General features: G+C 35.3%; 1 protein-coding gene across 1 annotated transcript; it reads left to right on the forward strand.

The window, feature by feature from the left end:
- The first annotated feature begins 7,711 nt into the window (after positions 1–7,711).
- LOC125149601 (dynactin-associated protein-like) lies at positions 7,712–12,066 on the forward strand. The gene is made up of 3 exons (XM_047828718.1): positions 7,712–7,943; positions 10,431–10,511; positions 11,366–12,066. The coding sequence occupies exons 1-3, from the start codon at positions 7,887–7,889 to the stop codon at positions 11,693–11,695; spliced, it is 468 nt and encodes a 155-aa protein (XP_047684674.1). The 5' UTR covers positions 7,712–7,886; the 3' UTR covers positions 11,696–12,066.
- The last annotated feature ends 2,227 nt before the right edge of the window (positions 12,067–14,293 follow it).

Here is a 14,293-nt window from a genome sequence, read left to right on the forward strand (position 1 = left end):
GCTGCAGACTCCTGATTTCGACTCAGGTCATGATCTCATGGCTTATGGGATTGAGCCCCACCCTGGGCTCTGCACTGACAGCACAGAGCCTGCTTGGGATTCTCTCTCTCCCTCTCTCTCTGCCCTCTCCCATTAGTGCACACTCACACGCTCTCTCTCTCTCAAAATAAATAAATAAACTTTTTTAAAAATAGGATTTTTTTCTGTCTTAAAGTAAGCTTTAGTCTTTCTGGTTTATCAGTTTATCAGCAAGCATTAACTGAATGCTAATATTTTTAGGACATTGCACTTAGCATTATCTTTTTGTAGGAAACATTTCTAATATCATTCCACAAACACTTATGAGATATTTCCCATGTGCCCAGAATTGTGCTAAGTGCTGGGAATTCAAAGGAAATGTGGTAGGAGGGACTATTTTAATACTGTGTGATAAAGGCTGGGGTAGAAGCAAGCCCAGGATGCTGTAGAGACATGCAGAGGAGCAGACGATCACATTTTGTTTTTGTCGTTGTTGATTATCAGGCTTGTTTTTACTAAATCAAGGGTAGAAACATATTCTCTTCAATTCCAATAACATTAGCAAGCTTCTTTTCCCTCACCAGGTGGTGAAGTAGTTTCCATGTGGGAGGCTGAATGGTGACCCCCTCCAAAGATGTCCACATCCTAATCCCTGGAACCTGTGAATGTACCTCACATGGCAAAGGAGACTTTGCAGATGTGGTTAATTTAAGGATTTGGGGATGGGCAGATCATCTTGGGTTGGTGAGCCAGCATAATTACCAGATTCCTTGTAAGAGGAAGGGAGGGGGTCAGAGTTAGTAGTAAAAGGTGAGGTAACAGAATCAAGAGGTGAGGAAGGGCTATGGACTAAGGAAGGCAGGCATCTCCAGGAACTCAAGAAGCAAGGAAATGAGTTTCCCCTGCACCCATCAAGCCTCCAGAAGGAACGAGCTCCTTGTTAGTGAAATTCCTTCTTTAAAGAATCCCATAGACTGCAAATCTGCCCATTTTGTTTCTACAAACTATATACTGCCGTTCTTTAGGAGTGAGAAACTGTCTATCTCTGGTTTAGTTCATGGCTCTTATGAAAGAATCACAAGCTGGGAAATAATTGCTGAGATTATTATTGTGAACCATCAGATCCCCAGTAACTCACAAAGTGACATGACATTTCTCAGTGTCTCTCAGGAATCTGAGCCATCTTGGTAAGGGGCACTTCCCAGACTACCTACCCTACCTCGTGTTGTAAGGAAATATAAGTGACCAATACACTTCTCACCATGTAGATATTCCACTACATTAATTACCAGGGAAATCCATATTAAAGCCACATGGAGAATTAGATTGGAAAATGTTTTCTAAAAGTCTGAAAATCTCAAACATTGACAGTGATCTAGAAAAATGGACACTTCCTGCTTGTAGGAATACAGAATAGTGCAAACACTTAGGAAAATACCTTGACATTTTCCAGTAAATTTAAAATGTGCCTACCCTGTAACATAACAACTCTACTCAAGACAAGTGCCGGGAAGCATGGATGAGATGCTCATAGCAGCATTATTTATCTTAACAAAACATTTTAAAAATAAAAATAAATACAAGTCCAGAAGTGTACAGTTTGTAACTTTACCACTAAAGTTTCCAAAGTTATATAGATGTGGAGTCTAACTATAAAGAAAAACAAGGGAATGACAAACAGATAATTTAGGGGTTTGGCTATTTCTGGGGGGGGGTGGGGAGGGAATATTATCTGGAAAGTTTATCATGGGGCTTCGATTGTATTCATGATTTCCACTTATTGTGATGCGCAGTAGATCTATAGGTAGGTGTCTGTATTGTCATTCTTTATTTTTGTTGTTGCTGTTAAACATGTATGTGTGTGTGTGTGTGTGTGTGTGTGTGTGTGTGAATGTCTGGAGAAATCTCATAATACTAACAAAAGTAACTAGTTTTTTACCTCTCACAACTTATGCCACTGTGTCAGAATGGGCTTCTTGAATCACTCTGGAAGGGGTGGTTTTAGGAGACAGTTCCTGTTGGAACAATGGAACAAAGTCCTAGGATTCATCGTCATAGGGACTTTGGCCTCCATTTGGTGCTGATAAGAACAAGAAGGTTATACTAAAGTATAGCTATACAAGAGAATGCAAGATTGAAAGTTTCTATCAAGATAATCTTGGCACTTGGAAATCCTCATTATGATGAAACATTGTGCAGGATGAATAGAATTCTCAGACTAGAAACGTGACACCCAACACTTGTGTGCGTTAATTAACTCGTGACCTCCATGTCTGTCGGGTGTCATGTATTCACAAGCAAAAGAAAGACTCTTCAGTAATTATAAACTACATATTTATGGAACTTTGTAACCCCCAAATACTGACTTGTCAGTTAGTCATTCAGTATTGATTAAGTTCTTATAAATTGTGCAGCTGGGCACTAACCATTCAGGAAATTCATTAAAAAAAATAGCCCTGTCCCCACCCTTGAGGAACTGACATTATATGTTTAATTACAATAGCTTGTGTTCAGTCTTAGAGCAGAGCTAACCTGGGACTATAATATCTGCAGAGAGAGAACTGAGAGTCAGAGAATAAAAATGCAGAAATGCAGAAGGTAATTGAAGGGAGGGAATGTTTTCAGAAAAAGATGATGTCAAAAGAATGGACACCTGTCCAATGTCAAGTGTCAATGTTAGTTGATGAGAATCAGGAAAATGATTATGGAACGGATAGAGTGGATGTCACCTGGATATCAACTAGATATGTAACCAATTATTAATAAGCCTCTAAGCTATGACATATGTAGGCCAATTTCCTAAAGCTCAAATAAAGCATAAAGGTTTGGATGCTCAAGTCATATTTGTCAAAATATTTATGCACTATATGTAGTAGCCAGAATGTCCAACAAGCAACTTTTAATTGTCTTGAGCTCTTGATTAAATAATTAAATTTGTTTGTAATTAGGTTAAATTGTTTATAAGAACTTGAACAAAATCATCTGCAATGGAAAAACTTATATATCATAAATTGGAAGGGAAAGAAATATTATACAATAAATGTTTTGGGAAAATTGGTTAAATATTTGGGGAGAATTGATTTCAAATGTACTAAAGAATTAGTTGTTGGAAATCAAAATATAAAAATCAGACATAATTAGCTTAGCCTCCTAAATTTTAAAAACTTTTGTAGGTCAAAGAAATCATTCTTAAAGAATAAACAGGAAAAGTAAATTGCTAGAAAAATATTTGCAACACATGGGGTAAAAAGGTCAGTGTATCTTGATACATATAATGTTCACTGAAAAAAGAGTACTGAACCATAATAGTTGAACTGCCTAAAACACGAATATGAATAAACATAAATATGAACATGAATAAACATATATGAATATATAAGTATTAATGCTTTATAAATGCTGAATAATATGGAAATGGTTATTAGTATCTTTAATTTTAGGGTTGTAAAACAAAGGAAATGACTACACACACATACACACACACACACACACACATGCACGCGCACACACACACACACACACACGTTTTTTTCCCTGACCTGATTAGCAAAGATTAAGGAAATGATCAAGCAAGGAGAATGTAGTGAGTAGGGCCATCATGTGACATTGTTAGTGACACTGTAAGCTGGTACAATTTCTTTGACAATTTGACAGTATTTACCAAGAGTTCTGATGAAATTAATTCCATGAGATTTCAACCCAATAAAACAATCACAAATTTTGAAAAAATGGTTTTTAAAATCAATTATCATATTGAATGAATAAAAGAGAAACAATCTGAATACTTAAGCCATGGAAGCGTGGTTAAGTAAACTATCTTACTTTTATATGATGGACTGTTATGTGATCAATAAAATACATAAAACCAAACAAAGAGGAATAAATATCTTTAGATGTGCATTGAAAAAATCTGTATGGAATCCATCACATTTCGATAGTGATAGATGATTATTTTCTAATTCTCTAAACTATCTCCAAAATCCATTTATATTACTTTTCCAATTGGAAAAAGGTATACAAGTCAGATGTTTCATGACCTAATGAAAAAAAAAAAGATAAGAGAAGCAAGATAGTAAATTGAGGGCAGTGAGTAATGGAAACTAAAGTTAATGGATTTAGAACAGCGGGATGAATCTAGTTTCTGTGGATGGTTGTGGTGTTTTTTCGCTTTTTGTTTTTTTGTTTTTTCCAAATAGTCATCATAGAACATTGTTTTAAAACTGTGGTACAAAAGAAATCCAAAAGATCATAAGTGAATGCAATTCACATATGTGACCTCATATCTTATTGACATCAGAATATTCAGCTACTAAGTGATTTGTTTATTAGATTTCTATCTGAAGAATCAAATTTCTGGCTCTACATGGGTTTTTGACTTAAATTTGGGATTGAATTTCTGCTCTGCAACAACTATTGGTTTTGCAACTTGAAGAATGGTTCTTAAACTCTTTGAGTTTTGGTTTCCTCATCTGTAATATGGGCATAATACCTTTTCAAAGGGTATTTTTGAAGGTTAAGGTACTTTATGCACCTATCATAGTCCCTGATACCTAAGTGTTTGTCTTTATTAGATTAAAGTGTTTTGAAAAAGAAGCATTGAATTTTATATATTTTAGTATATATGAACACATATCCACATATGCCATGTATATATATTTATGTATAATATATAGTTAATATTTATATATATTTGTTTATATATAATTGTTAATATTTTAGTTTATATGTATACATATACATAGTACATATATATTTTAGGATATGTGTCGATATATGAATAGTAAAACTTCATTTATTTTTGGGTGTTTTAACTTCTATTATTTTGGTCTATCAATTTTGTTTTTCGTACTCTACTGAGCTTCTAGATAACTTTCTCAAAATTCTAGATTTCCCTATTAGGGATTCCATAGCAATGGGAGAGAATCAGAAATGGATCTTCTTTTGTTTTGACTTCCATCAATCTTCACAACCAAGAAGAAACACAAATGGTCCCAATATCCATGTTCTCTGGGCAACATGTTTCATTTTTAGATATTTACAACAGAACCCAGAAATAATCTCTTCATTTCTTCTCAGGATTCTGCAAAACTGCCTCTCCGTTTTCCTTTGTGGATAAAGCAAAGTAAAGCCCAAGAAACGTCAGCAGAAATCCAGATGCAGGTTGGCTGCTATGCTGTCATGCTTCCCGATCTCGGCTGGTTAAGCAGCATTCAGTAGCTGGGAAAAGGGAACAGCCCTCTGCTCCTGCTCCTTTCTCTGCGGAGTAATATTTCAATCTTTGATGGTCAAGGTGGAGACCAAACTTTAAAAGATAGGACACAATGGCTTAGGCCATGAAAGTCTGGGCCAGACCATAAAGTTGAAGGTTTAGGTTCAAGTTGGAGGATTGGTAATAATTAATATACTTGCAGAACCAGCAAGCAAAGCAGAGAATGCACATGAGCTCATTGGTGTACAATGAATATGGCCCCTCAGTGACAACCTTGTCCCCTGCTGAGAGGCACCAAAGTTCAGTGGGCTGAGCACCTTTCATGAAGTGAGGAACTAGACCCCAGGATTAGAAGCCATTTAGGCTGGTGTGGAAAGAGGGTGCAATCATGAAGCAAACCTCAACCCTAATTATCTTAAAGCAATTGGATTTTTTTTTTAAACCAGGCCACAGGTACAGCAGATAGTTTATTTTATGGTTACTTCTGACTGTGCCATCGGGTCTTGAAACTGGAAATTTCAATGCATCAAGCTTAGCTGAAATGCAAATGGACGTTCCAAGTTGCTTTTCGGAGAGTTGCTATGAACACGGAGAAAAGAGAGGGTATTAAAGAAAAATCAAAATGACATATAATATGCATTTTATTAGAGCTCACCAATGTATTTCAGTAAGTACTTTTAACTTACATCGTACGTAGAGAAAATTTTCATGTGTGATGGATATTTATAAGATGAACATCCATATTATCACTCTCAGGTCAAAAACAGAACACTTCCAGCACCTCTAGGGTCTCCCCCCACCCCCTATGTTGTATACAGCCCCAATTCTGCTTTTCTCCTTTTCCTGATGGGTAACCACTATTATAAGTTTTTACATTTATTTTCTTGCTTTTTATTTTTATTTATTTTTTCTTTTGTGTTTTCCTATCTATCTATCCATTCATCCATCTACCAACCTACCTACTTATACTATTCCTATTCTTCACTTTAACCTTTCTATGTAAATGAATTTGTGAGAAGGTATAAAATTAAAATTGGCAATAATATTAGTGGGCATGATAAAAATATTCGTGGACATGGTATTTTATTTTTAAAATTAAAAGAGATGTCAATGGATTTTCTTCATTGATTGCAATCATGTTTGTGACATTTGGTTTTAGAGTGACTCTATTATATTAAGAATGGATCCTTTCTCTCCTGCCTCTTTCCTTTGCTCATTTCTGTCTTTCTCCTTTCTTATTTCCAAAGTGGTACAGAAGAATGTATTTTTATAGGAAAACCTCAAGCAATAACAAAAGTTAAACAATTAAAGTTGAAACTTTTCTTTTTTTATTGTTGTTGTTTTGAGTCTTTTTAAATTTTGTTTTGTTTTTTGTTTTTTTTCAATTTTATTTTTTATTTTTTAAAATTTACATCCAAATTAGTTAGCATATAGTGCAACAATGATTTCAGGAGTAGATTCCTTAGTAGATTCAATGACTTGAAGCATAAAAGTCATTTAATATTTGCTTGGTGAAAGGTCCAGAGGTTTGAAATTAGTTACATACATTTTTTTTTGTATTTTCACAAATATACTTATTACACAATAAGAAGACATGTCTGCTTTTGAATTAGGATTGTGTAAGTCTATTAATATTTTGGAAATTCATGTCACTAACTTCCTCTTGCCAAAAGTTGTTGGCTTATAGGAAATGCATGACTAAAAAGATCTTTATAGCCATTTTTTCTCCATTCCATACTGCATGCCACGTTGTCAAAGGGTCAGGGAGCATTAATTCTCAGATTGACGTAAAATACCGCCTCAATTTTGCGTGCTGTATCATGAAAACTTTTCCTTGGGAGAAGTGGCAAAGTATCAAAGACATTGTTTCTTTCCTAGTTCCAGTTTATCAAAAAGATTGGGATTCATGAGAAGCAGTGACATCATTCCATAGCCAAAAGCAACACAAATTTACATAGAAGCAGACCAGATTTACCGTGGATAATCCTCGATTCATATAATCAAGAGCTACTGAAGTGTACTTACTTCCTATTTTTATCTGTATTTTTAGTAAAACCATTTTGGTAAGTTTTTAGTTCCTGTTTCCATCTCAGTTTAGCCACTGACTTCAACAGCACAGCACATTTTATTCAACAACCACCTAAATCTATCATGATCCCCTAATCTCCATATTGTCTTATTTCTGGAAAGTTTTGAAATTAGTCATTACCATAATCCCTCTGCTTAGCTACAGAATATTCTGCAATACTCATTACCAAGGAGTGGCTTTGTGGGTTTTTTTTTTTTTAGAAACAAAAACTAAATTCCTAACCCATGAGAAATCAAGTTTCAGTGATTTTAAATGAATTATGTGAAATACAGAGGGCAAGGGTTTATATCTCCTCCAGAATCTTAGAGTCATTCTGATAGTTGGGATAATTTTCTGCGTGTTCTGTTTTTGAAGGGAGCAAACCTTTCTATTTATTTTTCCTCAGCAAGTATAAATTGCATACTTTCGGGTTGAATTAGGAAATTCTTTTCAGAAAATAGCTATTGTTTTACATAACCCAGATTGAATACAGTTATTAGTTTAACATAAATCCAGGATTTCCCAAGTTCTCATCCACAAAGTGAGCATAGACATTTTGAGGGTTGTATTTGAGACCCCAGCAACCTCAGAATGGATGGGGAACGACGACATCATGTTGTGGATATTGAGCAAACCTCAACAGAGCTGGTGAGTACCAATACCTTTTAATGGCTTTCATGTCTAATAATCTTGTTTGCAACATTTAACATTTAACCTTCCAAGAAAGTTCAGTTGCATTGTTTCTGATTTTGCTATTACAAGATGAATGGAATCTAGGACGTTATTACCAGAAATCACGAGGGTTGAGGCTGTTATTTAACATGCCAGATAGTGCTTTCACATCATTTAGGAATTGTGTATTAGACTTTGCTTAAATTTAGATATTTTGTCTAAATTTTGGCATTTATATATAAGGTACCAGTAGATAGAATTCTTAGTAAATTATTTGAAGTGTTTATAGCAAATATTGATTATTTTTTATTTTAGTTTATTTATTATGAAAATTATTGTATATTTTAATCTAATGAAAACATTTATTCTCATTGGCCTACTTGCATTTAAAATAGTAATTTATGGAAAATGTCTCATTGGGAAGCTTATGCTGCAAATGTGTTACTCTAGTAATATAAAAATCATATTTCTTAGAAAGTATATGGAGTCTCATTCATCGTTCAAACAAATCTGTTCATTTTACACAGGAGGAATTGAAACATTAAGAGTCCAGCTAGCTAGTGGCAGAGTTAGAAATAGAACTCAGATTTCTCACATATAATCTCATTATAAGAAACTACTTGTCAGAAATCTTGACTACTATTATGTTCATAATAAGGAAAAATGAATTTTAAATCAACTTGAGGTTGTAGAACCAAGAGACAAATCAGAAAAAATAAATACAAAGGTAAGATTTGATAAGAGTTGTTTTGCCACTTGAAGGTTTTACTTGTGAAGGTTTTACAGTTTCAGCATTCAACAGCTAGACCATTGGAAACGTATTTTACAGGATGCCTCATACTTCAGGGAAGCTACCAAGTGTCATCGCTTTAATATCATATATACATCACTTTATTTCCTTCCCCTTTTAATTTACGTTAAATATGACTTATGGTATTTCCCCACATGCTAAAATCTATGCAATTTATTCCATTAAGTCAAATGATTAGATAATCATGCTAAACAAACAAACCCAAACAGTAAAACTGACTTCTGAGACAGTGAAAAGGAATGTTTGGATTTCCCATTTTTTACCAATCTGACAATCTATAACTTCTTAGATTCCACAGCATGATGGGTAGAAAAATTTTTTTTTACAATTACCATATGAGTTTATTTGCTAATTTTAGAGAATTTGCAAAATATAGAGAATAACAAAGAAAACAGAACATACCCATGATTCCTCCCAGAAAAAACTCACTGCTAATATTTTGTTTCTTGTCTCCTCTCTCATCCAATCTAATTTTATTCTTTTGGGTACTTTATTTTGCCACATGAAATTTTTGTTAATTTTCTTGTTTTTCCTCAAAAAATCCCATAAAGATATTAATTAAAATTCTGGAGAATTAATTAAAATTCAGCTTATACGGCTGAAGCTTTTTTTAATTATTATTTTTAATGTTTATTTTTAGAGAGAGAGCGTGAGCAGGGAAGGGGCAGAGAGACAGGCAGACATAGAATCTGAAGCAGGCTCTAGGCTCTGAGCTGGGTTTGAACTCACAAACTGAGAGATCATGACCTGAGCCAAAGTTGGACGCTTAACCAACTGAATCGCCCAGGTGCCTCTGAAGCTTTTTATAAGAGGACATTTACCCAAATTGTCTTTTTGCTTCCCAGTAAAATTTTGTGGTTTTATTTATGTAAGTCATATGGCATTTGATATGCTTAGCCATTTTAAATTGCTTTACTACACGAATAGTGGTTGCTAATACATGTACACACACGCACACGCACACACAAAACAAGTGCTGTTACATATATTTTTCATATTTTTATAATGAGCCAACATGATGAGTTCTTATTACTTTTGAGATGTTGTATGGTTGATTATTTGAGATTCTGTTTGTAGACAATCATATCATGTACAAATAATGTTAATTTTATCTTCACATTTCTGTTATTCATACATATCGATGAGAACTTCTAGAAAAACATTACCTGATATTGGTGGTAGGAGACATTTTTTCACTTCTCCTGACTTCAGAGGAATGTGCCTGATGCTTTACCATTAAATATGATGTTTGTTACTCATTATTTTGAGGAAAACATTCCTTGTTACATTTGGAAATTACTATTTTATTTTTAGATTTTTGAGATTTGCATTGTTTGTCTGCTTTCATCAGGATTGAATGTCGAAATTTGTTAAAATGATCCTTGGGCATCTATTGAATCGATCATTTTATTTTTCTTCATTGATCATTTGATGTGAAAAATGTATTTGTACAATTCATATCATCAAACCATTTATTAGAGTTTCAGATTCTCCTAGAACTTGGTTGGTTCTTCATCTAATACATATTGGACTCACATCATTTATATGTGCTTCATTTGTTTATGTTCCTGGATAAAATAAACTTTCTTCATCTTTAACAATAAGAGTTATTTGTTTGTTTGCTTGTTAATTTAAAAATTCTTTCTCTGCAGTTGCCCAGAAATCCATACTGTTTGAATGAAGGAAGACAGTGTGGTTGTACATTGCCCAATGTGACCCTCCAGCCACAGTGGGTAAGATTTAGGGCCTGGGGGAAGGGGAATCTTCAGTAGTCCTGAGGAACACTGGTGAAATGGGGCAGGCAGGCCCTACTCTGTAGACTCTTCTGGGATCTCCTGTCGCCTCACTGTCCCCATGTCCTTTGGCTACTCTGCACTTCTCCGTGCTGCCAGTCCACAAGCTCCTGGCGACACCTGGGACTCATGGCCCCCAATAGTTTATTAGGGCTTCCTTCTATTCCTTTAAGACCCTGCACCATACCAGAGTTAATAAGTTTTGTATTTTGATGTCTTTCCAAGCTCAATGAGAGTCCTCTTATGTATGTTTAAGAGATAAAAATGTAATTAAAAAATATTTTTGTAATTATAAAATTTCAACACATAATTTGAAAATAGGAGATCACAAACAATGAGCAAAAGAATACCTGCCATTGTCCATCAGTCAAAGGTAACTTTGAGTGATGTAAAATAACTTGAGTAGCTGATAATTACTTAACAGTGATTGAGACAGCATTTGAGATGATGTGATAAGGCATTTGAGATGGCATTTGAGATGATGTGATAAGGCATTTGAGATGGCATTTGAGATGATGTGATAAGGCATTTGAGATGATGCCTTATTGCTTTAGTACAAAGGAGTAACTTAGAAGGGACATTTTGTCCTCATGGACTTGAAAACAAGGGCTCTGTGTGTGTGTGTGTGTGTGTGTGTGAGAGAGAGAGAGAGAGAGAGAGAGAGAAGGAATGAAAGAGACAGCTAAGAGACAGCTGATAAACTACTTTAAATTATAGCATGTGGAGTAATTGAAATCAATTACCTAAGTCACTTCTATGTAATTTGCTGAAATATTTTTCATACTTCATTGCAGGTTACAGCAAAACCGTGGTCACTCTGGAAAACATTTCTGGTGTGTCTCTTGGCCTGTCTAATTGCCACAACCCTTGTTATTCTGGTCTTATATTTTGTCCACTTTGGCAAGCACACCAACAGTACCACTATCATCATTCATGCAGATGGAAAGTCGAATCATGTCACCTGCATCCCTGATTCTATCCCATCTCCTACCTCATCAACCCTACCTGGATCTTCTACCCCTGCGGCCACCCAAAGCTCCTCTGCCAAGGTGTCTCCATCCTCCATGGAGACAACTGAAATAACAACACTGGACCATGAAGTTATCATTGAAGAGAACTTTTGAGCCCTTAGCTCTCCTCAAGCCAGACCAACACCCTTACCCCAAAGGAGGCATGTCCAGGTGTTCTCTCTTCCTGCCAATGGGTTGCAAAGCATTTGGCTTCATGAGAGCTTGCTCCTCCCCCTCCACTCATTTGCTATATTCCCATATGGTAATGACTCAGTCTTGGGCCCTCCAGTGTTCAAATGATTGGAAAACATTTTTTTTTTTTCAACTGAGGCTGATTGATTCATTCAGGCTGGGGCCCAGTGTTTTCTTTCCATCCCTCCCATACAACCAACTTTATTCTCCACAAATAGTGGTTTCAACTGCTGAAGAGGCTGCCAGGAGGATGCTGCTCTACTTAGATCTCTGCCTGTTGGTTCTGAAGCCAATATTTACTACCTAGCTATTGATTATTTTCTAATCTCATAACTTCCCTATTTTCAGCATTTATATTCCAGTAGGGAGAAGGAAATGTTCAACTAAAGTGGTTAATGAGTCGGGGGCCTGGGTGGCTCAGTTGGGTAAGCGTCCAACTCTTGGTTCAACTCACGTCATGAGCTCACAGTTCATGGGTTTGAGCCCCACATCAAGCTCTGGCTGACAGCACAGAGCCTGCTTAGGTTTCTCTCTCTCCCTCTCCCTGCCCTTTCCCTGCTCGCTCTCTTTCTCTCTCAAAACAAATAAATAAACTTAAAAAACTAAAGTGGTTAATGAGCAAGAGTTTTTAAATACTTATTGGTCAGTACAGAGGCATTTCTCTTGGGAAATTCAGAAAAGAAGTCAGTGAAGTTAGGAATAATCAAGGAAGATTTTGGAGAAGGACTAAAAGTTGAAAAAGGATGAAAATTTGGACTTACATAGAGATCATTAAATAGAAAATGAGAGGGTTAAGGGGGTTTAATAGATTTAAAATCAAAAGCACGCTTAGGAACACTTCAAATGTAACAAGTGATGTATTTTATATTTCTGAAGTTTCACTGATATTGTCAATATTATTTTCCATATTTGATATTTTGCTTAGTCTCCAAACTACTATAAATTATTACTTACAAAATTTGTATTTTGTACTACAAGTTTGAGGGCACATTGCTTGTAATTTGCTATGAAACACAAGACTTATTCAATGTTATTTATATTCTGAGTGTTTAATACTCACTGAAAGCATACATGTTTCATTCTGGGAAAGACTTTAGAGTTAAATTAACCTGCCCATTCCACCCCCAACCTCCAAACTCTACAAAAATGGAAGAGTGTTCCAGACAAGGGGGCTCCTACCCAAAGACTCAGCCCTATAGCCTATACCCAAGCCACTAAAGCCTTGGTATCCAGCTTCCAACTTCTGCTTGTCTTTTGTGCACCATTAAAAGTTCTAAAAGCATTGTTTTGTTTTCCTAAAGCAAAAGACTTTGTGTTCTCTATCATTCTAGGTTGAGTTGCCGCAGGCAACAATAAGTCATGTAAATTAGCATGACTTTGAGGTCTTACTGAGTAATTAGACTCCACAAAAGAAAGATCAGAAATACAGTCATTCCTTACAAAATTGTTATATATGGACAACTAGTATTATTTTTCAGACACCAAGAAATGTAAAAATTTTAGTCTTTATTTATTTATTTTTTTAATGTTTATTAACTTTTGAGAGAGAGACAGAGAAGGAGACACAGCATCTGAAGCAGGCTCCAGAGCTGTCATTGCAGAGCCCGATATGGGGCTCGAACCCATGAACTACGAGATCGTGATCTGAGCTGAAGTCCAATGCTTAACCAACTGAGCCACCCAGGCGCCCCCAAATTTGAGTCTTTAAAGAATATATATTTTTTATACCACAAATATCATTTGATAATACAATTCAAGAATGATGAAAGTCAGGATGCCTGGGTGGCTCAGTCAGTTAAGCATCTAACTCTTGATTTTGTCTCGGGTCATGATCTCATGGTGGTGAGTCTGAGCAGGATGATGGCACAGAGCCTGCTTGGGATTCTCTCTCTCCCTCTCTCTCTCTCTCTGCCCCTCCCCTGCTGTCTATCTCTTCCTCTGTTTAACAGAAAAAAGAAAAAAAATGATGAAAGTTGTTATATAAATTTTAGAAAAAAAATCATAAAGCTCTAGATAAGATTAATAAACATAAGGGAGTAAGTGTGCATGCGTTTCCCCCCAGGCAATCTTAACCCAAGTCATTTCTATTGCATTTTTGATTTAAAAGCTTATGAAGAAGAAAGACTAGAAGCACTAGGTTTAAATGTACTTTCTGATATGACTTAAACTTTTTGATATAAAAGTTAAAAAAGTATTTTTAAAAAGACCTAAAATAAATTTACTGCTAACTAAAAAAAAAAAAAAAAAATTTGTATTCTAGAAGACATGCTAAGTTGTAATAGGAGCTGTTGTTTACTTCCCTTACTTTTAGAGATAATACAGAATGCAGTATGGTAATATGGAAAGGATAGCTTCTTTACGTTTAAGGAGAATCTTAGCAATGGATTTCCCATGTTAAATATTGGGGTGGAGGATATTGCAATTAAAATTATCTGAGATCATTAGATTTCTGAGCTTGTGACTAATGATGTGAATGAACTCCTTGGTTCTTGTTTTTTGCTTTAGACTTTCAGTTTTAAA

This window comes from Prionailurus viverrinus, chromosome D3 (genome assembly GCF_022837055.1).
Source record: "Prionailurus viverrinus isolate Anna chromosome D3, UM_Priviv_1.0, whole genome shotgun sequence".
Taxonomy (NCBI): Eukaryota; Metazoa; Chordata; class Mammalia; order Carnivora; family Felidae; genus Prionailurus; species Prionailurus viverrinus.

Bases quoted from the DNA above. Each gene is read 5' to 3' on its own strand.
- LOC125149601 (XM_047828718.1), top strand. From the start codon at position 7,887: ATGGATGGGGAACGACGACATCATGTTGTGGATATTGAGCAAACCTCA. The intron at 7,944-10,430 runs GTGAGTACCAAT...CTTTCTCTGCAG, and splicing joins AGCAAACCTCAACAGAGCTG to TTGCCCAGAAATCCATACTG. The intron at 10,512-11,365 runs GTAAGATTTAGG...ACTTCATTGCAG, and splicing joins TGACCCTCCAGCCACAGTGG to GTTACAGCAAAACCGTGGTC.